Here is a 25818-nt window from a genome sequence, read left to right on the forward strand (position 1 = left end):
ACTGTTCCTCCCCTCCCCCCTTTTTTTGTAGAAAAACACCTTGAAATAAATACAGAGAGTAGCAGAGTATACCTAGTTCGTCACCTACACCTCAAGGTTAACCTTGGAGGGAGGATTGGAGGTAAGTAACACGATGAAGAAACAGTAAACCATATGAAGCATCGCTCAACAAAGATACCAGAGAAAAAGCTCTGTAAACACACCCAAAGGCCCCAGCTAAGTGCGGTGCCTGGGATATTGTTTAGTAGAGGGTTGATAGAAATGAGAACTCCCACAGACGGCAATAGTAAGACAGAAAGGCAGACAAGAGCCCTAAAGCACTAGAAAGATGCTTGGGAGATATATCTGACGGAGATGGGAACCAATGGCACCTTCACAAAAAGAGGAACAGTCAACAAATGTCAGTAGCCCAGTCAGCGTGAAAAAAGAGGCCATATCAAATATCAGAACAAACAATGGGTGTAGGAAACTGAAAACGTAGAGCCGGTAACGCCAAGTAAATACAAGGACAGGAGAGACGAACCAAATCAAAAGGGCATTTTCCACGCAATAAATAAAGCAAAAAGCTCGGAAGAGTAAGGTTACAATGTTGGAAAAAATGGGAGAGGAGAGGGGGTGATGAGGTATAGAAGGTCCAATGGCCATTTGCTGGGACAACTTGGTTTTTAAAACCTCCAGGAGACACAGGCGAAATGCGGACCATTCTGTAGAGGAGCCAAGTTTTTGAGTATTCCTTTTGGCAATTACTCGGCAATGGCAGTGAAGATAGAGTATTGTCCACCGGCGCCGGCGGTATTCAGTTTCTTTCCGCGCACAGCGGTGTTGTCAACAACGGTAGCAACTTCAATATCATCGTCGGTTCCTTGTCCTGTCTGGTAGTTGGCGGAGAAGCCCCAGGTCCACGCGCGACCTTCATTGTCGATAGCAATAGAATGATCTGCACCGGCAGCAACATATTCTGCCTTGAAGCCGGGGACGGCAGTGGGTTCGAACAGGACGCGAGCACGGTTCCTATCATCTTTGATGACGGCAGATTCAGGCAGGGTATCGACCTTGAGACCAGATTGGAAACCGTCGAGACGGCCCCAAACAAGACAATCTCCATCAATTGTGCGAGCAAGGGTATGGTGAGAACCGCCGCAAATTTGGACAATATTCTTGTCCTTAAGGGAGTCGACGACAGTGGGGTGAAGGATAACAGCCTCATCATCTCCAGCACCTTGCTGAATGCCAGTTTCGCAGTAACTGTTCAGACCCCAGCCGTAAACTTTGCCAGATTTATGAACTGCAAACGAGTGGAATGAGCCACAGCCAACGTGGATGATGTTCTTTGGGAGGCCAAATTCGCGAGGCTGTAGTCCGTTGAGCTTGTTGCGTTCAACGATGCGGCGACCAAGCTGGTTCTGCTGACCAGATCCCCATGCAAAAACAGCGCCACGATTGTCGATAGCGAGGGCATGGTTGTCGCCGCAAGCAACATGAATAATCTTCTTGAGGCCTGAGATAAGCTTTGGGGTTGTCTGAATCTTCGTGTCAGCATCAAAGCCGATGATTCCTTCGTTTCCCTGGATCATCTTGTTAGCAATATTATTCTTTTAGGAAAGTAAGGGAATGTAAAAACACGTACTCTGAATGTACCCCAGCCGTAGACCAAACCATCGTCAGTGAGCGCAAAAGATGAGCTATCACCAGCAGCAACTTGAACGATGACAGTACCCTCGGGGAACGCGTCGGATGGGATGGCTGTTGGGGTGGACTCGTAGGGGTTCAACCCACTGTCACTGCCGGAGTCGGAGCTGTCATCACTCTTTGCGTCATCGATATCCTTCAGGCCACCCTCCCAGGTGGTGTCACGACCCAACGCGCCTTGATCGTTGACACCCCAGGTGAGAACCCTGCCATCGTGGGTCAGCGCAACGCAGTGCATTCCGCCTGCGGCGACTTGAACCACGCCGACATCCTCGGGCGCCAGCAGGGCATTGAGACGTGGACGTTTCACGTCAACAGTGCCCTTGGCAGCTCCGAGGCCGAGCTCTCCCTGGCTGCCTTCTCCGCAAACAAAGACTCTTAGCTTCTGCGTAGGAGCCTTGTTTATCACCACTTTTGGCTTGGGTTTGCGGGTGACGGGGGCCTTTGCGACGCGAGCCTTCTTGGGTTTGGGCTCAGCAGCCGCCTTTTCTACCTCTTCATCGGCAGAGGTCTTCCGCTTGCGGGCTGGAGGAGCCGGGGCTCCTGCAACAGCACCAGTAGCGCGGGCATTCGACGCCGTCTTGCGCTTGGTGGTAGCTTTCGCGTTGGCGCCTACGGCAGCCTTTGCAGCATCGGTCTTGAGCTTTGTCTTCTTCGTCTCGGAGGCGGAAGCTGTAGTCTTCTTCTTCACGGCAGACGCGGTAGCTGCCTTCTTCACACCAGCCTTTTTGGTCATCGTAGTCGAGGTCTTTTCCTTGGTGGGTGCTTTTGTTGTAGTTGCTTTGGCACGCGTCGAAGCTCGTGCAGGCGCCATGGTAGGCAGGAAAATCGCTGTAAAACGGATGTCTCGGGTGAATCAAGCAAGTAAAGTACGGGTATAGCAATGTCAAGACGAGTTTATGAGTGATGAGTGCTGCGTGTGCGGAATTTGATGAACGAGCAGGAGAAGTCTTCGAAGTTGTTGTTGTTGTTGTTTTTTTCCGGTTGTTCGAAGTTCGACGTCGTGGATAGCCGGCTTACGTAAGCAACAATACAGGCGATTCGGGGCCTGACAGAGGAAGCAAGACATAAAGAGACCAGGACAAGGAGTGCAGACAATAGGGGGGACAATGGGAGAGATAATGGATGCAGTGACTGAATCAGAAGTCGAGGACTTGATTGGCAGAATTAATAAAGTAGCCGGTGTTGGTTCCTGCAAGTTAATAGTATTAAATATGTGAAGTATACATCCTCGTAAAATTATAGAGCTACATTGATTCATTAATTAACTAGGTATATGTCTGTGCTAGATATTGTTGTGACATATAATATAAATAAAGCCATGGAAAATAAAGGTGTGATAACGATTTTATAGAGGTTGGCCACTCGAAATATTGCTGTGCTACTGAACAAGCGAAGCTGCGGCTGTTCCTGAACTAACGACCACTATCTAAGGAATAGGTCTGACGAATCCATGGATCATGAAAGTGAAAATACGCGCATTTTTAGGAGATGAAGTCGTGGAATGTTACAGCTCACTATATATAATATTAGTAACTGCAATATGCGGTACACCCACCGCAGACTTATCTAGCCTAGAGTCGGCAAACGGGAGTGACGGGTGGAATATCGAGGCATACTTACATGATCGCCATAAGCTTAACCGGCGTAGTAGAATTTGTCCGCCATGATGAAGCAAGATATCATTGACGAATCCAGGTGGACTGATCTGAGAGGGATGAGTTGAACTCCAGGCGCGGTATGTTTGCGGAGATTGCTTGCGATACCTGACTCTTTGCTGCAAACCGGCGTAGGGTCTCGGTGCAGGGTAAGTGCGCGCTTGCATTATCCCTACAATGAGTATGACTTAGCCTGGTAGATCATAAGAGTGCCTAGCTGTTGCATCGCAAATGCAAAAGGCCTATTCGAAGTGGCAACCCGAGTGGCATGCAAAGCTGAAACTGCTTTATCGACACTCCACAGGATCGTCCACTGACTAATAGACCCGGATTCAGGATTCATCCGCACGAGCAGCAGCTTCTAAGCCAAGAAGAATTGGAGGTGGAGGTGGAGGAGGTGGTGCGATCTTTATCTTCCCACACATGATGACATCCTTACCCAAAGGCTGCCATTTGATGTTGTGAGGCGTTAGGGCATTTATTGGGTTGCCTAGTTCGTCCTGCTTGGAGTCCGGCGATGCAGACACACCGTTACGACCAACGTAAGTTGGTGCAACGGTGACAATGACAGAGTCAACGAAGTCAACATATTCCGGATTAAGGAGTTCGCTGAGGACAACACCTCCTCCTTCGATCATGACGCTGCGGATACCCTGATTTGCTAGTGCACCGAATATGGCTTCCCATCTCAGTCGCCAGTGTGGATTATATTCCCTGATCCGCAGGTAATCACCGCCGTGACGTTTCAACAGCATAAGCTTGTCCGGAAGGAGTTCTGCACCAGGAGAGACGATGACCCAGGGAGCTTTGCCTTTTCCTTCCGCTGCGGTCTTCAGCAGCCTACTCTCGGCTGATGCAGACCATCGCCCTGTGGGATCAATTATAACAGGCCGGGGTTGCCACATGGTCCCAAAGCCACCGAAGCCTCCAGCACCTTCTAATCGACAGTTTAAGCCTGGGTCATCAGCCAAAGCAGTTCCAAGTCCAATTATTATAGCGTCATGACGGGATCTCAAATAATGCGTCATTGCCTTGGATTCTGGACCAGAGAGTACAGTTTGGACACCTGGCTTGCTGGAAATTTTACCATCCATAGACTGTGCGTAAGTAAGGGTAACATGCGGAAACTTGGTCTCTCCGCTGTTGGGGTTGGCATTGCCATAGTTATGATCTTCCCCTATCTTTGGTAGATACGGCTCCAAGAAATCCAGAGGGAAAGTTGGAAACGGGAGGACGTTGGCAGGTAGATTCATCGCTCTGGGATGGGCGATTATGGCTGGTGGACGGTTTATGTGCTGTCCGTCCTGTACCTTATAGACGCCCAGTCCATTCTGGTAGGCATAGCCTTCATGCGGCCGAAGGGTGAGGCCTGGATGGTTCGATCTCCACTTTCCGGATACATTTCGAACATCAATCGTAGTCAGATGCTTTCCACCAGCAGCTTCGAGTTGTTGAGGGTCCTCTCTTATCTTTGCAAATATAGATGCCGGAAGGTAGCCCTGGGCAGCCTCCTGGCGGACGTACTCCATCACACCAGAGTTCTTCTTGACCTTGTCAATGTAGTCCAAATCATGTGAATGGGCACTGCTACTATTAGGGCTGCGGGATATGGTGATTGTAGTATGGGCTCCTTCAAACCTGACTACTCGGATTTGAAAGTTGCAAGTTCCTCCCTCGCGGACGACCTTGTTCCTGGGCCGTTTGCCGTCTGGCAGCGGGCGCTGAGGTGGCCGCTTGCAAGTTGGTCGGCGCAGGCGGCACATGTAGTAATCCGTTATATGCAGGCCATCTTTGGTAGATGTGGACCGCTGTTTAACCCAGATATTATCTATAAATGGCCAGTACATAGTGAATTCCTCGAGGCTAAGTTCGACTGGTTCCTTGACCTCGAATAGCAGCTGTCTGACCCGGCCCAGATTTGGAGGGTTGACATAGGGCCGCCAGTTCTCTACAGGTGGCAGTTGGAACTGGGTTCCGGCAGTGCCGCCATTTGCTGGCGGATGTGATGTTGATGATGGCGGCGCCGATGATGGGGCTTCTCCAGTAGTCTGTGGATGCTCTGGTCTAGTACCTGGAGGAGACTGGTGCGCCTGGGAGTTATCCCCATCGACCTGTGCATGTATATCAGCCTGGAGTCTGGAGTCACCATCGTCCATCTCCTCTTCCGCGACTAGTTCAGGTTCATCTTCCATCTCCGTATCTTCATGAGACTGGTGCTGATGTAGCTCAGTACCCTCTGGCTGCTCTGTGCTAGTATGAGGTTCCTCCATGTTTGCCGTCGCCTCCAGCAAACACGTAAATATACACTAACACAAACACAAACAAGCTCGAAGTTTCAGTATACTTTCAGCAACGCTAACGTCGATGTATAATGGAATATCAGACGAAACGGATCAAGGTCGAAGATGAAGATTGAACACGAAAAAGAAGGAAAGAAGCAGAAAAGAAGGAAGAAACCCATTTATTGTGTGACGGCCAAATGGATTAGTAAGCTCATAACAGGCTTGGTTTAGCTGCGTTATAATTACCTCTTCGGACTAGCACCAGATTAGTCAGATGATCTGTTTATCTCGATTATCATTGGCTGAAAGGCCGGCTTTTATGCGAAGGATGGAGTTTCTATTGGTTCACATTTATTCCTAACAATCATTTGACTGGCACGGCTTTATTTCATATCTATTACGTAATGGGATCATTCTCAACATTATTTAGCCTTGTATCGGCGGCTTGATGCTGGCTGTTGTTTCATACAGAATGAGGTGAAACAGTTTATGTGGTAAGCGACGAGTCCAGTCTATCGCACCAACCCGTTGGATGAGTAGATGCACCATTATTTCGTGGATCTAAAGTGGCATTATGTTGGCGGGCAGTAATGGAAAAGAAAGGTAAATAAAACAGGATATCAAGAGTTCGTCATTTACAGGGACAGTCCGACATCTCCACCAGCCTTAGCCAATGTCTCATAGACTCGAGGCGGGAGTTTGTATTTGATCATTCCAGAAAACACCATCAGATCCTTTGCCATGAGCACAAGCTCGTCAAGAAGAGTTTGCCGCATATCATTCTCGTAAACTCCAGCGTACATCCTCTCTCGCTCGCGGTTGATACAGATTATACTCCATATCACTAGGTTGCCAGCATTCCGAGCAATGACGGGAGGTAGAGAGGAGAATGCCTGAACCGTGCTGCGGACGTAGGTGACTGAACCCTGGGCAGTGAGCGGTAGTATTTGTAGATTGTTGATATCCTGGAAACATGTTAGTTCGGGAACGATTGGAAGAGATATAGTGCTAAATAGCGAAAAACTTACATCCAAGGCAGGGGCCCACTGGCCTGCTTCGACTTTTGATTTGGCCTCCATCATGCGCAGGAGAAGACCACATGCCTCGCGATTGGTAGGGTGGATCTTCTGGTAGTAAAGAGCATTTGTGTTGTACAGGCTGATCATGTTCTTAGCTAAGACAATGGGATCATCCACTGAGGTTAGGCTAAGACTGCACCCTGGTTCAAGGGGTGCTGCCGTTGAGGATTGGCCTCCTGTTCGTGGCTTAACGGGCTCAATCTTGATGGCTGCCTCACCAAGTGGGACAGAAACGGCGTCAGAGAGGATCCGGTTGAGAATCGAGACAACATTGTCATATTCCTCTGCGAGGTGATAAAGCAGAACGGCGTCTGCAGTAAGTCCCTTGTCATCGGCTACAGCGGCCGCCTGAACAGTGACAGCCTTGAGGAACTCTTCTTGGTCATCGAGGTTGATTAGTTTCAATCGCTGTTCGATCACACCCTTGATTCGAGTCCCATCGGATCTGATATCACCCAACAATTTGGCGAAGTCTCGTGTTTCAAGAATAAACTCGCGTAGAGCTTCGTGGCATACGGCAGCCTGAGATTTTCCCAGTTCTCCGGGAAGATCTGTGTTCAAGCAGATGAGAGTGAAATAGTCCACTGCGGCTTCAACGTTCCCTAGTCGGAATTCCCCAGTGTATTGCATGACTAGGGCTGCGAAGTTGATCTGCGGAAGTTGGCGTGTGGTGAATGACACTGTTGAAATAAGTTAGTAAAAGGTATAAACCCAAGTATTTGTGGATAAAAGATGGAAAACTTACAAAGCTCATCCCCAGAGGTATAGAAGTCCGACACGCGTAGTAGACCATAATAGTCAAGAGCAATGGCAAAGTGGACTGCGTCTATGGGTGCATATGAACCAAGATATGCAACAGCCTGTTCAAACATCCCACCGAGAATCTGGAGCAAGAAGAAAATACCATAGGCACCAGGGGTTTCCTGGCCCTTGGGAAATACCCTCTGGCCGATTTCGGCAATGTCCTTCTTGATATCTTCTAAACCGAAAATATCACCAGCTACCTCCTCGGCCCGGGTGTCTTCCCGCGCCAGAGCGAACTGCAGCCACATCCAATCCTCTACTCCCTGGCCCAAGCCGTCAAGCCGGCGTTGGTTTAGGTCGCATCTACCGATGATCTTATAGCAAGCCATCCGATACGGGTCAATGGTGTTCTCCGGCGCATTCCGTAGGCGTTGCTGGTACTCTGCGCCAATCTTCTGTTGTAGGTCACGGGGCAGCCGCCTGTGCTGAGCGTATGTGGCCATGTAGGTGACAAATTTATAGTCCATCGAGCGGAAGCCCGGGTCGCGGCTCACATACTCTGCAGCCTCGTCAATGAACCCACATCGGAGGAGATAAAAGATGAGAATCCAGCAATAATCGTCATTCACCATCTGCAGCTCTGTTCCGTCAGGGGCAAGGTCCTTCCGTGCTGCACGCAGTCGGATATAAGCTCGAATCTTATTAATAATGGTAGGAACACCACCCAGCTGGGCCTCCCGGGGGTTTTTAGCGATTGCCTCTTCGACTTCTCTGTAGAACGAACGTTCAAGATGTTTTCTTGACCCGGTAATGATTTGTTTTCTCATCTTTAGAGCCTCAATAGAATTGGGGCCATCTTCTCTGTAGTCCTTGGCGAATTGACGCGGCCGTAGAGCACCAGGCTCAAAATAGCCTACTGAACTAGCGGGCTCATCGGTGATACTGATCAGGGCATGGTAGGCTTCAGTAAGCTGTTTTGGGGCCTATAAATTGCAAGTCAGCTCACATTGCTGTTAACCAAATCCGCGTGGGTAAATACTCACATCGCTATCTGCAACCGTTTGGGCTTCAGCAAACTCATGCAGTACCGGAAACGTCCTCTCCTGGAGTCTCATTTCGTTTAACTTTTGGACCTTCAAACCAAAATGTCCTATCTTCTCCCGCATAGATCTAGAATCGCCACCTTGCTGTGGTAAGGCGGTAGATCTCGTGGTAGAGTCGGCAAAGATCGATCCGGCGCCGCCCACGCTGGCAGAGCCTATGATTGACTTGGATAGACCGGATCGGCCAAAAACGCTTTTGCGGCTGGTAGATTGAAAGCCTGCATGCTCATCTCTGTCTGCCTTTCCGCCCTGGTCACGTCTGGAGAAACCGAAGCTGCCAGATCCAGTGCCATCTTTTGATACCAGTCCAAAATGTTCATAGATCTTCTGGCGTTGTTCGTCCCAGTTGAGACTAACTTTGTCCTCGAGGAAGGTGTCAAAGTCCTTACGAGCTCTGGCCAGGCTCTCGGCAATCATAGCCTCTCTACCGCGCTGTTGCACCCGCCGCAGGAACTTTTGGTTATCGGGGTCAAAGGACTCTTGTTCGAAAGATACCGACGGAGCTGGCACCGGTGCAGCTGGAACTGCCGGGGTACCTGTCTGTGTATTGAAGGTGTGGAGGTCTTGCAGCACTTTTCCCGGAGAGATACCAGATGCGGTGAGAGATGAAAGCCTGTTGGATGCAAATTAGGAGGCTATCCTCGAGACGAACTGTGTAGTTATGGTCACCACTTACATTTTATGTTCGGTGATGGCAGGCATATGAGACCCTCTGCGAGGACTGGTCGATCCTAGACCGCGGGCAGATTTTCTAATGTCATCCAAACCAAGCTGGAGACTGGGCAACTCGACGGAGGAGACATTCTGGAAGCTCGAGAGGGGTCGCTTCTTGCCCTTTTCTAACAGACTGCTGAAATATGCGGGTTGAGTGGGTGGTTGCGCCGCGGTGGTAGGCTGTTGAGACGGGAGCCCAGTTGTTGCCGGGGTCTGACCAGCTTGGGCAGCGGTGGTAGGTTGGCCGAAGATGCTCGAGCCAGAAGGAGGTTGTAGGCCGCTTGTGGTATCTATCATACTTGTCAGCAACGGCACACACACATACACACGCCTGGAGAGGACTAGATATATCCTACTTGAGCTGGGCGCAAAGAGCGAAGGGCGCTGAGCTGGAGCTTGAACTGTACCTTGGGCCGGCTGTTCAACAGCTCCTTGGCCGAACAGCGAGCCTGTAGAGGCCGGCGACTGGCTAAGACCAAGCCCCTGGAACATCGCTGTGGGCTCTTTTGCTCGCTGGAGAGGGAGATAAGGTCCGCGCCGGGTTAATTTCTCTGCTTGCTTGCTCGAAGTTTTGCTTCCTCCTCGTCGTTGTTGATGTTTTTTTTCCTCTACTCTTTTGGAGTTGCAGGATGACTAATCAGACAAAATCACGTGAATTGAAGTTACCACCGCTGACTAAGTAATCCACTTTGTTGTTAAAACTCGCAGACTTTGGCTCATTCGATTTGACAAAAACAGCCGTTGTAGGGCTATTGACTATTATTGCAGAGAGAGGCTCGGTAGAACCGTGGACTTGCATGGTCGGTTGATTGATAATGAGGTGAAGGATGCATCGAAGCTGGGCGAGCTATTTGACATAGGTGTCGGCTACAGCGCTGCGGCAGGGGCTCTTTTGTTCGGCTTCTTGTGGTGCATTTGCTGTTGACGTCCAGGTCGGCGGTCGGCAGCCAGACTCGGGCTCGGACTTGGGCTCGGAGCCGCCCGCCAACCTTAATTAGGTGGTACCTGTCAGAAAGGAGGATAATGAAAATATTGAGCTCTATCGAATGTGCTAAGCAAGGTGTAGCGAGATAACATGACTAATACAAAAACTGACAGTACCTTACCGAAGCGGCGGGAAATGGGAGACGATACGGACCAAAAACAAAGTCACGTGATATTTGAAGTTCAACGGGTTGGTTAGGTAAGCTTACAGAGTTTAAACTCCGGGATCTACCAATCAGCGGCGTTGTTTTTCGACAACAACCTTTAACCTCTGGCTCCCGTGGTCAAACTGATAGCTGCATCATTTGCCGGTACCAACAAAACAGACGTCCGTTATGATGACCATTATTACTCTAAGCACTCCTGCTACTTTATTTTTGGTATCATTAACCGCCAGCTCTCTACCTTGTTGGCGCTAGGCCTCCCGTGTAAGCTATCTCCACCTCTTCCTCATTACCTCGCTATCAAGGCTAATGGTAAAGGTCGTATAGGGCCTGCTCCCTTTGCCGGAGAAGGAAGATTCGGTGCAACCGAGGGCAGCCTTGTAGCAACTGTGTACGGTCTCGGGCCAGGTCATGTCTTTATGAGCATAAACCGGTGCCTTTACCACCACAATTCGATACCAGTAATAAGCCGACAGCGCTTATCTCGGTTGAAGGGTCAAATATAAAAGGTACAGATTGTATATCCAGTGAAAGACCTGCTTCTCAGAGCTATCCGCCTTCGCTGACGGAAAGGTCTACCAATGGATCTGCCGCGGTAAGCCAGCAGTCCAATGTTACAGTTTTTATGGATAGCGCCAGGACTGGCTCTGGAGTAAATCAACCACACACTCTCAACCCAAATAACCACAACACTTTGTTGCCTAGAATAGAAGAGACATCATCGCAGCTCGGCGGTACATTTCAGACCCACCGCAGGGCTGGTTTGCTGGGTGGACCTCTTGTTATATCCGGTACTACCACACACAAAGGGCGTTCGTTTGGTCAAAGTCATTGGGTGAATCTGATTTCTCTGGTAAGCCCCGTGCCACATGGAAAATTTTCGAGCATCAGGTAATGACAGCTATTTAGTTTGATGACATTTGTGGGACAGTTGAGCAGCATTTACAACACAACCAACCTATTGCTCTTTCCAATATTGAAAAGTGTAAGGCGTTGGCTAGAACCATCAAGCCGCGGCGAGTACCCTCGGGCCCTATCAATCTCACTCTAGATCTCCCTTCCAAACAGGTGTCTGACGAGCTTGTGGACTGTTACCTCCAGACGATAGAATCTGTGTATCGAATTCTGCACATCCCAACCTTTAGAAGAGACTATGAGACACTGTTCCTGTCTGCAGTAGACCCTGCGGTCAACAACGCTTTCGTAGTTCAGGTTAAGTTAGTACTCGCTATCGGTGCGGTCACCTACGACAAGGACTTCTCTTTACGGGCTCTGGCAAATAAATGGATATATGAAGCTCAGGCCTGGCTTTTGGACCCTAAATTCAAATTAAGATCTAACATTCAATCATTACAGTCACATCTGTTACTTCTGTTTGCCCAAAAAACGGTAGACATCGACGGAGATCCGATGTGGGTGTCAGTCGGTACCTTGTTAAGAAGAGCAATCTATATGGGGCTGCATAAAGACCTTGATGGAATACCTTGAAATACCTTGTTTGTGGCAGAAATGCGTCGTAGAGTCTGGAATACGATTCTTGAAGTTTGCCTTCAGTCGAGCTTAACTTCCGGAGGACCTCCATTATTCTCTATTGATGATTTCGACACAAAATCTCCGAGAAACTTCGATGATGAACAAATCGAGGATTCTACTGCTATAAAAAAGAATGAATTTACCCAAACGTCAATCTCCATGGCTCTTCGTGACACTTTGCCCCAGCGCTTAGCGGGGATAACTTTTTTGAATAGTCACGGTTCTTTAGGCACCTACGAAACAGCTCTTCAACTTGACAAGGAACTCAGATCTGTTTACAAGTCTTTATGCAAGACTATACAAGGCTATGTTCGCAGACCTTGCCCTTTGCCTCTGTTTGAGTTTCGTGCAGTTGATTTAATTATGCAACGGTATCTTTCCTGCTGCATATACCTTTTTTTCGGTATATCTTTGCAAGAATCAGCTTACACATTCACTAGAAAGGCCATTATTGAGGCAGCTTCTAAAATATGGCATAGCGTCTATCAAATTTCCTCCTTCCCACCTCGCCAGTCTAATAAGTGCCTTGATTCATCGCCTCATGATAGGTTAACTCTCCTAGCCACTTGCGGCTCGGGATTTTATCGAACTGCTTTGCTTCAGGCTACCCTGCTTATGGCAGTAGAGCTTAGAGCACTGATTCAAGATAGTGAAAGCCTAGTCCCAATACCCTTGAGTCAAGATCTGTTTACAGTTCTGAAAAACGCGAAAGCCTGGTCTATCCAATGTATAGAAGCCGGCGAAACCAACATCAAGGGACACCTGCTCATATTTGTAATTGATGCCCACATTCAAGCACTCCTAAAATATCTAGTGGAGGATTGCACTCCTAGGTCTTTAATAGGCGCTCTTGAAGATGCATCCGCAGCATCATTATCCATACTTAGCCGCGTGGCTACAATGGACAATGTTGAGAAGTCTACTGGCGTGCTTCACGAAATGCCTCTGGATAACATGGGTGAAGGAGCAGAAGATTGGCGGTTTATGGTAGGTGGTGAGCTTCCAAATATATCTCCCATCATTAGATCCCACCTCACTCATTTCATTAGATGGCCGATTCAATGTTCAATCTAGACGGTAGTTTTGGTATGTATTATTGATTCGCCGTTTAGTACCGCCCACGCAATATGGTAATTATATCATATTTCGGGTTTTCCAGTTGGTATACTCCAAGTTTCCCCCCGGACTTCAACTGGAAGGAAATGATACTTAATTATGTGTGGTGTATGCAATCTTCGCTATATGAAGGGTGTATTCCTCCCTTGACTTATCGCCATTCTACAAGCATTGTGTCTCTCTCAGTTGCTTGCATGTACATTTTTCCGCAAAACTACGTCTGTGAAGAATTCTCTGGACGATTGAGCAGCCAAGGCCACGGTTGGAACCAGTGATTAGGATTATGCCTTGGGTTATTCCAATCCTATGGCTTGGCGAGCTTGCCAGGAAGTCTTCCACTAGTAAAGTGAGAGTCAGTCGTGTCGGCAACGTTGGGCCCAAGCAGTTCATAAACCACGCATTAATGAGAACCATTAGGACCCTGTTTGTCAAAGCTATCAAGCATGCAAACTGTGTGTTTGAGATGGGATTGATAAGACGCAATTCCCTCGTATTTGGAGCTCTCACATGCCTACTGCATTCTCATCGCTCCCTGCAACGGAAATCTTCACAGCCATATAGGCCTTCTCTCTACGGACAGGCAGAAAATACTCCGTATAGTTAGCCGTAATGCCATCTATATCTTGAGATGCCACTCCGTATGTCCCGTTGGAAGGCTAACATTTGGTCTCTTGCAGCCCAAACCGTTGAGTAGCTTCTCCCAACCCAGCTCGCGCAGGACCTCGTACCTGCCATCTTTCAATGACTCTTTTAGCAGGGCGGAATGATAACTAGCCGCCATGTCGATACCGATGAAGCGGCTCAGCATCAATAGCAGAGGTATAAAGAGCAGGATCCATCCGACTTCTACTTCAACTAGAGACAGGTCTAGCGATAATCCGCAAAGAGGAGCTAGCTCCTCAATGGCCCGGGGCAATATATCTCGCCAGGGAATTCGCCATCCGATATTGGCTGGTGTTGGTGAGGTTGCCTTTTCCTCGCTGCAGCCAATCGGTGGGCTCGCTTTTTAACTCGTTAACTAGTTATACAAAGCGGCTCAGGGGAACCTTCCTCACAAGGAGAGAAAAGAGGCCAGGGGGTCGTGGCTGCCTAGTTGAGGAGGCTTTGATGGCAAGGAAAAGAAAGCTAAACTATAAATAGATATAAGGTCGTCGCTTCTCTTTTTAAATAGCTAACTACTCCGTAGTTAGTTGCGCCTCCCTTAACTCTGGAATGTGCCTGCCTCTTTCTGGCTCCTCTTTCTCCCGAAACAGAGAATCTATAAATAGAGAGGAGAGAGGCTGTTTATTTTTTCATTTTTACAGCGGGCTTGTTGTTATTTCTATGAGCATTATTCCCTGACTAATTCAACTAACCGCTAGTTACTCGGTGCCTCTTGTCGGCGGTTTCAACCCTTAGTTATATTTATCTATGTAGATTGCACCCATATTCTCCTTACGTCTAGGGCCCGACGACTCGCTATTTACATTGCCAGCTCTATAACAGCTACAACAATAACAGCCCATAATGTCACGCCATACAAGAACCCGTGAGCAGATAGTGTAGTAGCCCCTCCAGGCATAGGGGTTGGCGTGGGTTCCCCTGAGCCAACTACCTCGGGGAACAGAGAGGTCGAGTTGGAGTCGACAATGATCCAGCTGCGTACGGCGGCAGTGCCGTTCTCAACTGACTGGATCTGCTCCTTGGTGCAGGTGCTGGTGTCTAAGATATGACAGAAGTGGACGTGCTGCGGTGGAGGTTTGTTCTTGAAACCAAACGAGTCCGCAGGGCCCGAGGTGCCGTAAAACTTGCCTCCGTCCATGCGCGATGACGTGTCCTTGGTTCCAGTAGCGATATCCTTGTTGAACAGGGAACGGTGGAATATCTGCAGTGCAGTCTCGGGTTGGTACGATGGCACCTCATGGCCGGCCTCGTAGACGCGGGCGAAGGAGAGGTTGCCGTACTGCCTCACCTGTCCACCGATGTAGCTGCTATTGATCTGGATACCTGCATAGCCGGCATTATGGAATTCGTGGGTGTCAGTGTAGTTGATTCCCAGACTTGAGAGCTCACCACCGAACCAGTTGCATGCGTAGTCCCGATCACCGTAAACAAGCGAAACCTTGATGCCATTCTCCAGCAAATAAGCCAGGTTCTCCAGCCACCCTGGCCGAGGGTAGTCACCAATTGCACGGAATGCGGTAGACACAACATCGTTTGACTGTGTCCAGTTAAGTGGCACACCCAGTGCTGCCTGCACATGCGGCTGATTTAGCCAGGCCATGTAAAATGGTGCTGGGAATGGGCTGGGGTCAAGCTGTCCGATGTCATAGTAGTTGCGGCCAGAGAACTTGAGGTAGGGATCGCGAACATCATTGGAGCAGAATGTCTCGGCATCCTTGCAGACATCATTGACGGTTGAGTTGATGCCGAGATTCTCAGGATCGAACACAGAAGAGAGGGAGCGGCAGTGGTTAATCTTGTCTCGACAGCCACCGTCGCGGTAGAGGGCATCCAGCATTCCTGCATGAATGCTGGCGTTGACTGCCTCGATGCTATATGTGTTGTTGTACGCCATTTGCGGATATGCCGGCCATTGGACAAGACGGTCGATGCATCCGTTGACGATCATGAGGGTGTCGAGATGCAGCACGTGCATAGTTCCCTCGTGTCCCTTCCATGTGCCGTTCTTGATCTTCTGGTTCTGCTCTTCAAAGAAGGCAGTAAAGGCCGGGCCATAACGGCCGCCGTAGGATTCGGTAGCAATGCTGATCTTGTTGTTCCTAGGGTGATATCCTGGGAACTCTTGGAACCAGACTTGGGCGAAGTGCCAGAGAGCCATGGCAGCATGCCTAGTTCCGTGTGCAGTGGTGTTCATATTGCGGCTTGCATATGTACCTACCAGGAAAGTGGCATTCTGTTCCGGAATAGGTTCTCCGGGTTTCAGTTTCGTGATCTCATCCGTGACTAGATTCCTGGTGAAGTTGGCCAAAGTGTCGTAGGACAGACCGACCTGCACTGGCTGGTCTATATACAGCATATTGACTAGTCACAGAAAGTACAATGTTAGCAATATTTAGTTTTCCATCAGAAGCTGATGGCATACCTTCATTGTTCCAAGAATGAGGGTTCAGGCGAGTAGAATTGGAGTCTGCATTGACGAAGCAAGGCCCGTTCTCAGTCATCATTCCAAACATCGACGAGCTACCCGGGCCACCGTTCATCCAGATGCCGAGAGGGGCATTTTCAGGGTCCTTTCTTGCCTCAAAGAACCAAAAAAAGGTGTTGATAGGGTAGTCCTGCTCGACACCGAAGTCCCTGAGCGTGCCTGGAGGCAGATGGACATATCCGGCGTACGACTTGACGCCCTCTGTCGTCTCACAGAGGCCAGGCTAGTGGATTGTTAGCTACAGCGTCTTCACGTGGACTTTCTATGCAGCTAACGGACCTCCTTATAAGTGATGCGAGCACCGCTGCCGAATTTCGACTCCAGGACAGTGACTCCCTCCGGTTTTGGTGGGAACTGAGCCTGCGCAAGATGGCCAGCAACTGTCAGCAGGCAGGCTGCCACTCCGCAGAATGACACCATTGTCGATTCTCCAAGTAGATATTATCAGATATTGCAGCAGAGACCGGAGCGGTATATCAGACAGAGACAGACACTTCCGTCCGACTCTGGGTTTGCTTCTGTCACCGTCTCTCTCTCCCGCCCCTGCCAGCCCACACAGAGATGCCTCCATATTTAAATGCAGAATTCCCCCTGCAAGACAGCGCTGAAACCCCGCATTTAAATATTGCCCCGGCACTGGCACCCGCGGTGCCGTATTGCTATGGCTGTCTGCCATCAAAGAAAACTAGCTCGTTATGCCTGACATGGATGTCGTTTGGCCATTCCGCCCCCGCGATACGAGGGGCTGGAGACCTCTGCAGGGACAAGGGATAGAGACACCAAATCCAAACTCGTTAACCTCGTTAACATGCAAAGGGCGCCGATCCCGAGTCTAGGGAAGACAAAACCACGCTTCTCCTCGTGACCCGAGGCAAATGAAGCTCTGATATTGGCGGCTTTGTCCTTATATAACCACCCTATATGACCTGGACTCCTTGGTTAGCCGACCTGACACGGTGGCTATTCTTGAAACCTGAAATGAAAGCAATGAAGTCTACAAGCGTCCTCTGAGGACTCGACTCGACCAAGGTAAATTAGTCTGCATCATACCCTAGCAGTTAGACATGGGCGCACCCTGTCATGTCATTCGTAGCGACAAGACGCATGGCTGGATAGCCTCGCTATCAAGCACCCTCCAAGGCAGATCAATCCACTTAGAGGCGACATATCAAGGCTTATATCAATGATAATACCTCTTCAACACTCCTGATTCGTGAAGATAATGCCGACGTTAAAGTTGATGTTCACTTTGATCATCCTTCAAAGCCTATAACTCTTAAGTGAAGAAAACCTGGATGCTTCGTTCATAGCTTCAGACTCCTGTCCCATTTTTGCCATTCATCTGTCTACGAGCTGGTGATTCTCTTCCTCAAACTTCTTTGGCCGCTCCTCCTCAGCCGTATTAAATTGTAGATTTAGTGACGCAAGCTCATCTTGGACATTCTAGAATCTCGAAAGTTAGCTAACTATAACAGTATTATTATTAAGTTAGTTAGAACAAACATCAAGTAACATCAAGTAGCTTAGCTTTCCCCCTTAGTTTCTCATCTCTATCTTTTGTACGGATTTATAACTGTGTATAGCTAGATTTGTTGCTCTCTGTGACTCTCTTCAGTTTGACAAGCTGACCGTGCAGCTAAACCGAGGGAAGCTTGCCGCGCCTGTGTATAGGACGGTGATGGCATCCAAGAAGAGTTGGGCCAGAAGCTGAAGAAATAACAAAGGGGTAAAATGAGAGCGGTTACGGTGTAAGTGAAGAGACAGGGAGTCTCATTATTATCAGGTATTTAATTGGAACCATTTGAAATGTTTTGAAATGTGGTGGAAGAGGGTAACTAATGATGAGCTAAGCAGCTTCTTCTAAAGTCATCACGTGATGGTACTATAAGGGTTAATTGAAATTGGCCAATAAGAAAGCTCTGGCGCTTAAGGTTAAAGCAAGTTAAATTTCGAGGCCGCTATAGCGACAAGATGCGTGTATTCTTGTAGCAAACAGCAGGCTGGATGGACGACAGAATACGCTCGACTATGTCTACTGAGGCGTCCAGTTAGCTATCTAGCTAATAGCTACAAACAGCAAAACAAGTTGAAACAAACGGCAATGACAAGCAGACCAAAAAATTTCAGTTTGAGAATTATATACTGGACTATGCAATTAGTTTTGTATCTCCACCACAGAACGCAACATATATAACTGGAAACAACATAGTTCCCCTCCTATATGGCTATGTACTCCTTCAGACAACAGACACAATCCTCTAACCACTGACTTGAAATGAGCCGTCATCATTCCGAGCAACGCCGAGAGAAGTTGATTGAAGCTGCTGGACACCCATCGTGCTGAGACTGGACAGGTAAAAGCCCATAACGACAAAGATATATGTAAGAAGCAGAATTGAGCCTTTGAAGTAGTTGCTCTTCCCTTCACCATAAACATATGATAGGAGGAACACACACAGGATGACGGTGATCATGTCCCACTGCGGGAATATCAAGCTAGATCGGACAAAGACTGTTAGTAAATGGGCTCACATATAGCACATTGATGGATTGTTATCTCACTTGAATGAATGCTCCAGAAGGTCAGACGGATTAAATATCGAGGTATGCACGGCGCTGAATAGTACCAAGGCCGGAATTTGCAGCAGACACACCTGCAGTGCATACGCAGAGCCGATCTCCATGGACAGCGCTATGTTCCCGTTCATTGCGAAAGAAATGGCGTTCTACTCCTGTTAGTACTCTTACTCCCGTGGATCATACCCCATCAATTATTAAGGAGAGAAACGCACCAAAAACTCAGTAGTGTTGGGAACCAAAGAAAATAGGGTAATTCCAAGGAACTTCTCATCAATATCATAGCTTTGTAGCACTACATCAACCGTATTCACCAAGATCTCGGCAATCACTGCATACAGCAATGTCGCGGCTAGTAATATAACAAAACTTTTTGTCTTGCCCCAATTTGGAGCATCGTGTCCATGTGACTCGGCGTGAGGTTCTGTAAATACCCCTGCCTCCTCAGAGTGGCCTATGGTGGGAGTCCCAGTGGTTCCTACCGGGGTCTTGATTCCGGGTGTGCCTGATACATGCCTTGGGCCGGCGGCATCTCGGGCAGCAACCGTGGCCGCGGTTGCTGCCACTTCGGTGACCTGTCGGACCAGTTGATCGTTTTCTTCTGCAGTGAGGGAGGGAATCTTCATATTGTAGGGACCTTGGTACTTATTCTTGTCCTTGGGGGGTACAACGTGCACAGTTGCAGCCTCATTGGGACTAATTGCCGCAGTCGACTGTTCAGAGCTTGGACTTAAACCTACATGCTTGAGAGATTGTCCAAGGATTCGAGCGTATAGCTGCGAGTCTCTTATGGAACCCTTGAGACTGGTACTGCCATGCGCATGATCAATATGTGAGTGAGAGACGAGTCTATGGGCATCAGAATGCGGCCTTTTCTCCTCAATGTCAGTGGACCAGATGATGGCAGCGTGAGTCCGAAGAGTAAACCAAAGACCAATGATGTAGGACAGAAAGAGTAGAACAGCAGCAAAGTAGGAGTATGGCTGTACTGCCTTCATAAAAAAATCATCATCGACAGCCGGGACCTGGGAGAAGTAACAACGGCGACAGTCTCTGCCTCCTGTGAGTTTAACGTGACTGCAAGAATGGCAGTTCAGTTCGTGCTAGGAGAGCCAATGGTTAGCCTGGTCAATTCCATTAACGGACGAAGAGGGCCTTACTCTGCCATAGATTTGATAAAAGAGAGTCGGGCCAAAGGCCGCAATAACGGCAAATAAGAGCATTGTCGACGTCACACCGGCTGACTTGACGTTAAACCTCTGAGTCTTGCGGATGATGGCTCCGAAACACATTGATATCCCAGGCAAAAACAGGATACCGGCGAATATACTGCCAATAATGCTCCCTTCCACGAGCTGGGCTTTACCTTGGGATAATGCAATGCAGTAAAGGTATACCTCTACCAGGGTAGAGAAGAAGGCATTGATGGCCGCACCCAGACCCATGGAAGACTGGGCAGATATAGAGGCAACGGCTTGCCCGATGAAATAGGCAAGCGGCGTCACAGCAATCAGAGCCAGCACAAATATCAGGCCAGGATGTGTGATAAAATTATCTGTGGGAAAGATCTTGCGCAAGACGTGGAAATCAAAGATGACGAAAAAGACGACAGCCAGTAAGTTAATAAGGAAGATGTTGGTTCCATCAACAGTGTATTTCCAATATTTTAAGCCGGCTGCACGGTAGGTACAAAGGAGAATCGAGGATGAAGGGCCTGACTGTAGCCTGGTGTATGTGCTATCTGAGTGAAAGGATAGTGCAAGGGGATGTCGACGAAGATGATGAAACAGAATGATCGTAACGCGGCCCATGGGTATCCAGAACACGAGAATCCAGCATATGAGGGAGACTGAGAGTAGTAGCGGGCCGACTAGAAGGTAGAAGAAGATGTAAAACATGACCCGACCAGTGGTCCATTCGCCGCGTCCAAAGAGGCGGCGTTTGGTCCTAGCTGTTTCGCTATCATCAGAGTGGTGCCGTCCAGTCCTACCAAGCAGGCTGTCTCGCTCACTGGTAGAGTCCATACTATTTCTCCGTCGTCCTACTAGCGAGCGAGCATTCGCAATCGGACCAAAAAACAGGCCTCCCCGTTCAATGTCACCGCTCTGCCATTGCTCGTACTCGCTGATGCTTCTCCCTTCGCCTTCGTCCTCTTCGGCATAATTCTCGTCGGGCTTCAGGCGAACCATGGCACCAAAGGGGTATAGCAGGTAGCCAGAGAGTCCCCAAAACACCCTACCATATGCTGAAGAGTCTGGGGAGAACCCAATGGCGAAACAAGCAATGGCACCGATCAACGCCGCCAGGGCGAGCCACCAGCCGAAGACCACCGTCCACAGAATGTTGGCTAGAAAAAGCCAGGGACTGACACGCTGTCCAGGTACTGAATGAATATCCCCTTCAGCAGTTTTCTCAACAGACCGAAGTTTCTTGTATAAGGCCGGCTTCCAGATTCTGATACCAAACGGGTGAGTCTCGTTTATAGCTTGTTGCCTGTCTTTGAGAGTAAAGCTTTCGGCGTCGCTAGCATCATCGTCATCAACGACACCATCATCATCAGCCATTTCACCAATATCATCAACGTCATTCTCTTCGTTCTCGCCAGCCTGGCTTCCGCTCGCAATTGGACCATCTTGACGTTCGTCCTCGGAATCAACTCGAGTGAGTACTGTCGACGGCATGACATTTCGGCGTCGAATAGACGAGTGCTGTCGAGCCGTAGACCTACCAGAGAGAGCCGGCTGCCTCAAGGTCTTGTCTTCCACCTCACTCACATCGTCATCAACAGAGAACTCCTGGCCCCTGTGTGGTTTCGAGGAGACACGGCGTAAAATTGCAGGTTTCTTCGGTGTTCGTTCGGAGGACATGGCCTCGATCATGGGTGATCTCGACGGGTCATAAGCGGAAGACTCCCCGTGGGAGCTACCAGATGTACCTATGGAGCCTGTCTTCCCGTTAGCACTGAGATGCCATGAACCGTTCCAAAGTGGGTGGCTGGCAGACCATAAGTATACCCATGCCGACTCCTCGCAAGCTCTTCAGCGCGTTCGCTCTCTGTCCTAGTGATAGGAGCAAACTGTCTTGGACTCGAGGCCATGGAAGACGACTGCTCCTGGCTGTTCTCCGTATCATCGTGGTCGTCTGCGGCATGTGAGGCCATAGCTGTAGGTGGTACCACAGCAGGCGTGTTTTTTAGTATATCGGCAGCTTCACGACGAAAGGATCGCACCAGTTCTCCCACACGTGAGTGCAACGCTATTCATAGTAGACTGTCGATGCTTAGGAGACGGGTGTATTTTCCTGGGTAAAGCGACCTATATTATTATTATCAAGGACATCTCCTGTTGTGTTGCTTCGGAAACAAGGAGCGTTACCAGGCACATAAACCACCTTGCCTCCAGTTCCCCTCAAGAGCTGCAGATAGAGCAAGAAGCCGAAAGCGCCCGCCAGATGCCAGCTCAGCTCAGGCAGCCCTCCTTTCAGATCAGCTCGTCTTGTGCCTTTAATATCTTCGTCTTCCTTCGCCGTCGTCCTCCAGCTGACTTCGACTTCTGCGGATGTTTTGCTGTCGTTGCTTTTTCTGCTCGGTAAAACTAAAAACGTGACCGAAGCAGATGATTGCTTATTAATATTAGTCATCCCGTAGAATTAGTCATAACTTAGTCACTATTCTTATCTAATTCATATTAGTCAGCTGGACCTCTCTCAGCTTTCTCTCTCCAGCGAACAAAAACAACGACGGCAAAACGTCAACCTCATCCTCAGCGCCAACGATAAGGTCAACGCCGACATCAGCGAGAAGATACCTCCAGGAGCCCGTCGTGCGATTCTTTTTCTGCTTGTTTTGACATCCATTCCATTTGATTTATCTTTCTACCTGCCGTTGATCAAGTCGAATCTCCGATCTCAAAGCCAAACCTCCGGCCGGCCACCATGGCGCTTGATAGCTATTACCGGAACAAGATAGAGAGCATGAAGCTCGAGATCATTCAGGGGCAGGCCGTTCTCAGGCGGTTAGAGGCGCAGAGGAATGACTACAACTCTAGAGTCAGGTTGCTGCGGGAAGAGCTGGGTCTTTTGCAGCAGCCAGGCTCCTATGTCGGTGAAGTGGTCAAGGTCATGGGTACAAAAAAGGTCCTGGTCAAGGTCCACCCAGAAGGGAAATACGGCAAGTCCACTCTTGATTTAATGCACAGGAGCCGTGTACTGTATGCTGAGTACTGACTGGATGACGTGTCTAGTGGTTGATATTGCGGACGGTGTCGACATAGCAAAGCTAACCGTCGGCAAACGAGTGTCTCTCCTGTCCGATACATACAAGCTAGAGAAGATGCTGCCATCCTCTGTCGATCCGCTGGTGTCTTTGATGATGGTCGAAAAGGTGCCAGATAGTACCTATGATATGATCGGTGGACTGGACCAGCAGATCAAGGAGATCAAAGAAGTTATAGAGCTGGGCCTCAAGCACCCTGAGCTATTTGAGTCCCTCGGGATCGCACAGCCCAAGGGTGTACTTCTGTATGGGCCTCCAGGGACGGGCAAGACGCTACTTGCGCGAGCGGTGGCACACCATACAGACTGCAAGTTCATCCGAGTCAGTGGTTCAGAGCTTGTACAAAAATATATTGGCGAGGGAAGTAGGATGGTTCGAGAGCTTTTCGTCATGGCCCGAGAGCACGCTCCCAGCATTATATTCATGGACGAGATCGATAGTATTGGCTCCAGTCGAGTAGAGGGAAGCAGTGGTGGAGACTCGGAGGTACAACGCACCATGTTGGAACTTCTCAATCAGCTTGACGGATTTGAACCGACAAAGAATATAAAGATCATTATGGCTACCAACCGGCTGGACATTCTCGACCCAGCACTTCTCCGGCCCGGCAGGATAGACAGGAAGATTGAATTCCCTCCACCCTCGTACGTACTTATTGTATACTCCTGCCCTCCCACACCCCAATTTTGAAGGCTAACTTGATGCTTTTATTTGTCCACTGTAGTGTCGAAGCCAGAGCTGACATTCTCCGCATCCACTCGCGCTCGATGAACTTAACGCGTGGCATTAACCTGACAAAGATTGCAGAAAAAATGAACGGCTGCTCTGGTGCTGAACTCAAGGGAGTATGTACCGAAGCCGGCATGTACGCCTTGCGAGAGCGAAGAGTACACGTTACGCAGGAGGACTTTGATCTCGCAACAGCCAAGGTTCTCAATAAACACGATGACAAGGAGGTCAGTCTCGGTAAGCTGTGGAAATAAAAAGCGCTACAAACCCGAGCGGACCATATCGACTGGCAACAGACGGAGGGGTTTCTTTTTATGGATCATCATGGTTACGTCTACTGCATCACACCAGAGATACACAGGTTATCAATGTACGGCATGCTGCCGGGGCCTTTGCCATCAACACCTCATCTTCATTATCTATTCTGTACACTACATAGCGATGATATGCAAACCCAACAAGCCAGGCCGCGTCTCTCTCTTGAGTTCCGGGGCATCCCTGCTTGTGCAACAACTGTTCCTACACCAACGAAGCTGTATGACATGACCTCATCTAGCCGTACAGGGGCGTGACTGCAATCTTCCTTCTTACACACCTCAACAACCACCTTAGACTGTCTAGAGATACTGATTCAGCAGTCGAGCGTGTGCCAGCTGTCTGCAACGCCCAACATCCCTATCATACGGGGTTACTTCGGTTTCTGCCTGTCTAAAACAAATAATAAAAAACACGCCGACTCTTATGCCGACTCGCAGTCGGGGCCGAAGGTCCTAAAAGCTTGTGCTTGCTTTTCTACATGCAGAACGAGCCACTTCAACGAGTATGGCATGCAACTCCCAAGGCCTTGCCCCTCGTAAACTCGATGCTCTATGACGAAACCAAATATTAATGCTTCGTCTATGTCTAACCCTCACTTGCTGCAACTCACGCTGCCAAGTGGCATTTCACACAGGCATTGATCGGCAGGCGCTCGAGTCCATCAACAACACATTGTGCAGCAGCTTGAAAGTCCCCTTAGAATACTCCGTTGCTCAAGCAGGGTTAAAATATGCCTTAACTAGTGGGAATCAAGGCTGCACAGTGAAAAGGACTTCTCCCCGAAAAAAGAAAGTTGTTGACGCATACAAACAGACCAATATGATGGGACAGCGAGCAGGATGGACGGCTCCTCTATGGCCAGCTGACCTTGCTTATCTCTCGACCATGGGACAGAGCCGTTTCCATCGACCACTTGCATAAAGCACACATACTATGGCACCTCGATGGCATTTATACGAGTGGGTTTGATGGCAGAAGCAAAGGGAGAAATCATCCAGCATTCCAGCACCGAGACGACATGAGCCAGACTCGACGCACAAAGTCCAGCGGTAACTGTGCATGCGTTTGACCTTCTTGCTGTCCTAGGTGGATATAGTCATGCGGTTCGGAGGTTTGGAGGATTCCATATTGTCTCCTCCATTTCCACATGGCCAACTCTTCTATGAGGGCTTGCTAACTGACTTACCCCAGGTTTCTTCGGCCTCGTCTCCCTCGGGGGCCAGGGCATAATTTGATACATAAACTCCATACCAAGCAGTAGCCAACTAGGAGGCTAACTATACGGGCACTCCACTCGGTATCCGCCTACCCGACCCTGCTCTCCCGTACCGTCTCGGGGTGTATCATTCGCTGGCTTGCTCTCAAGCCTTTCGCTAAGCACTATTGAACTAATAGGAAGGCTCCCTCGCCAGCCACCCCTTTGATCAATCTTCATGTTATCAGGATCTTATTATTAATTTTAATATGTAATTTCTTTTTCTTCTCCGTTCAGTCCTTTATCAACTAACTGCAATAATTGCTTCTTGGGACAGTCCTTGGCCTCTTTTTTATATCCTTTTTTTTATCCTCCAGGTATCCAACCTGTCTTCTTCTCAAAACCCTTCATACTCCAAGGAAGGCGTCTTTACGCATATCACCATTACTTTGCGTCAGGTTTCCATATGTGGTTGTCTCTCTTCCATAAGAGAGCCTAGGCCAGCCCCATCG

General features: G+C 49.1%; 10 protein-coding genes across 12 annotated transcripts in view; 5 read left to right on the plus strand and 5 right to left on the minus strand.

The window, feature by feature from the left end:
* The window catches only part of TERG_08552 (uncharacterized protein), a gene marked incomplete at both ends in the record, with an annotated part of 1182 nt that extends 1151 nt beyond the window's left edge, over positions 1 to 31 (plus strand). The window contains one exon of the mRNA XM_047748972.1: positions 1 to 31. Coding sequence (XP_047604965.1) covers positions 1 to 31 — 31 coding nt within the window.
* A 712-nt stretch (positions 32 to 743) lies between these two features.
* Positions 744 to 2503, minus strand: TERG_08553 (uncharacterized protein; the record flags this gene model as incomplete). Its single annotated transcript, XM_003230900.1, has 2 exons — positions 744 to 1565; positions 1628 to 2503. The coding sequence occupies 2 exons, from the start codon at positions 2501 to 2503 to the stop codon at positions 744 to 746; spliced, it is 1698 nt and encodes a 565-aa protein (XP_003230948.1).
* A 1176-nt stretch (positions 2504 to 3679) lies between these two features.
* TERG_08554 (uncharacterized protein) lies at positions 3680 to 5617 on the minus strand (the record flags this gene model as incomplete). The annotated part of the gene is made up of 1 exon (XM_003230901.1): positions 3680 to 5617. The coding sequence occupies one exon, from the start codon at positions 5615 to 5617 to the stop codon at positions 3680 to 3682; it is 1938 nt and encodes a 645-aa protein (XP_003230949.1).
* A 647-nt stretch (positions 5618 to 6264) lies between these two features.
* On the minus strand, positions 6265 to 8972 carry TERG_08555 (uncharacterized protein; the record flags this gene model as incomplete). Its single annotated transcript, XM_003230902.2, has 4 exons — positions 6265 to 6594; positions 6658 to 7388; positions 7454 to 8435; positions 8496 to 8972. The coding sequence occupies 4 exons, from the start codon at positions 8970 to 8972 to the stop codon at positions 6265 to 6267; spliced, it is 2520 nt and encodes an 839-aa protein (XP_003230950.2).
* Positions 8973 to 11042: 2070 nt separating this feature from the next.
* Positions 11043 to 11905, plus strand: TERG_12709 (uncharacterized protein; the record flags this gene model as incomplete). The annotated part of the gene is made up of 2 exons (XM_003230903.2): positions 11043 to 11270; positions 11327 to 11905. The coding sequence occupies 2 exons, from the start codon at positions 11043 to 11045 to the stop codon at positions 11903 to 11905; spliced, it is 807 nt and encodes a 268-aa protein (XP_003230951.2).
* A 21-nt stretch (positions 11906 to 11926) lies between these two features.
* TERG_12710 (uncharacterized protein) lies at positions 11927 to 13024 on the plus strand (the record flags this gene model as incomplete). Its single annotated transcript, XM_047751628.1, has 1 exon — positions 11927 to 13024. One exon carries the CDS (start codon positions 11927 to 11929, stop codon positions 13022 to 13024), a length of 1098 nt encoding a protein of 365 aa, XP_047607579.1.
* A 1504-nt stretch (positions 13025 to 14528) lies between these two features.
* TERG_08557 (uncharacterized protein) lies at positions 14529 to 16634 on the minus strand (the record flags this gene model as incomplete). Its single annotated transcript, XM_003230904.1, has 3 exons — positions 14529 to 16090; positions 16152 to 16437; positions 16494 to 16634. The coding sequence occupies 3 exons, from the start codon at positions 16632 to 16634 to the stop codon at positions 14529 to 14531; spliced, it is 1989 nt and encodes a 662-aa protein (XP_003230952.1).
* Positions 16635 to 17899: 1265 nt separating this feature from the next.
* On the minus strand, positions 17900 to 21670 carry TERG_08558 (calcium/proton exchanger; the record flags this gene model as incomplete). Its single annotated transcript, XM_003230905.2, has 4 exons — positions 17900 to 18710; positions 18777 to 18940; positions 19007 to 19894; positions 19952 to 21670. 4 exons carry the CDS (start codon positions 21668 to 21670, stop codon positions 18473 to 18475), a joined length of 3009 nt encoding a protein of 1002 aa, XP_003230953.2. The 3' UTR covers positions 17900 to 18472.
* A 1054-nt stretch (positions 21671 to 22724) lies between these two features.
* Positions 22725 to 24047, plus strand: TERG_08559 (26S protease regulatory subunit 8; the record flags this gene model as incomplete). Of its 3 annotated transcripts, XM_003230906.1 has the most annotated exons (3): positions 22725 to 22959; positions 23033 to 23708; positions 23789 to 24047. In XM_003230906.1, 3 exons carry the CDS (start codon positions 22725 to 22727, stop codon positions 24045 to 24047), a joined length of 1170 nt encoding a protein of 389 aa, XP_003230954.1. The 3 variants fall into 3 exon arrangements, with proteins under 3 accessions (XP_003230954.1, XP_047607581.1, XP_047607580.1); XM_047750596.1 differs by lacking the exon at positions 23789 to 24047 and having other exon boundaries at positions 23033 to 23754; XM_047750595.1 differs by lacking the exon at positions 22725 to 22959 and having other exon boundaries at positions 23002 to 23708.
* Positions 24048 to 24594: 547 nt separating this feature from the next.
* Positions 24595 to 25482, plus strand: TERG_12711 (uncharacterized protein). The gene has a single exon (XM_047751629.1). The coding sequence runs from the start codon at positions 24682 to 24684 to the stop codon at positions 25030 to 25032; it is 351 nt and encodes a 116-aa protein (XP_047607582.1). The 5' UTR covers positions 24595 to 24681; the 3' UTR covers positions 25033 to 25482.
* Positions 25483 to 25818: the final 336 nt, after the last annotated feature.

Source organism: Trichophyton rubrum (assembly GCF_000151425.1).
Source record: "Trichophyton rubrum CBS 118892 genomic scaffold supercont2.16, whole genome shotgun sequence".
NCBI lineage: Eukaryota > Fungi > Ascomycota > Eurotiomycetes > Onygenales > Arthrodermataceae > Trichophyton > Trichophyton rubrum.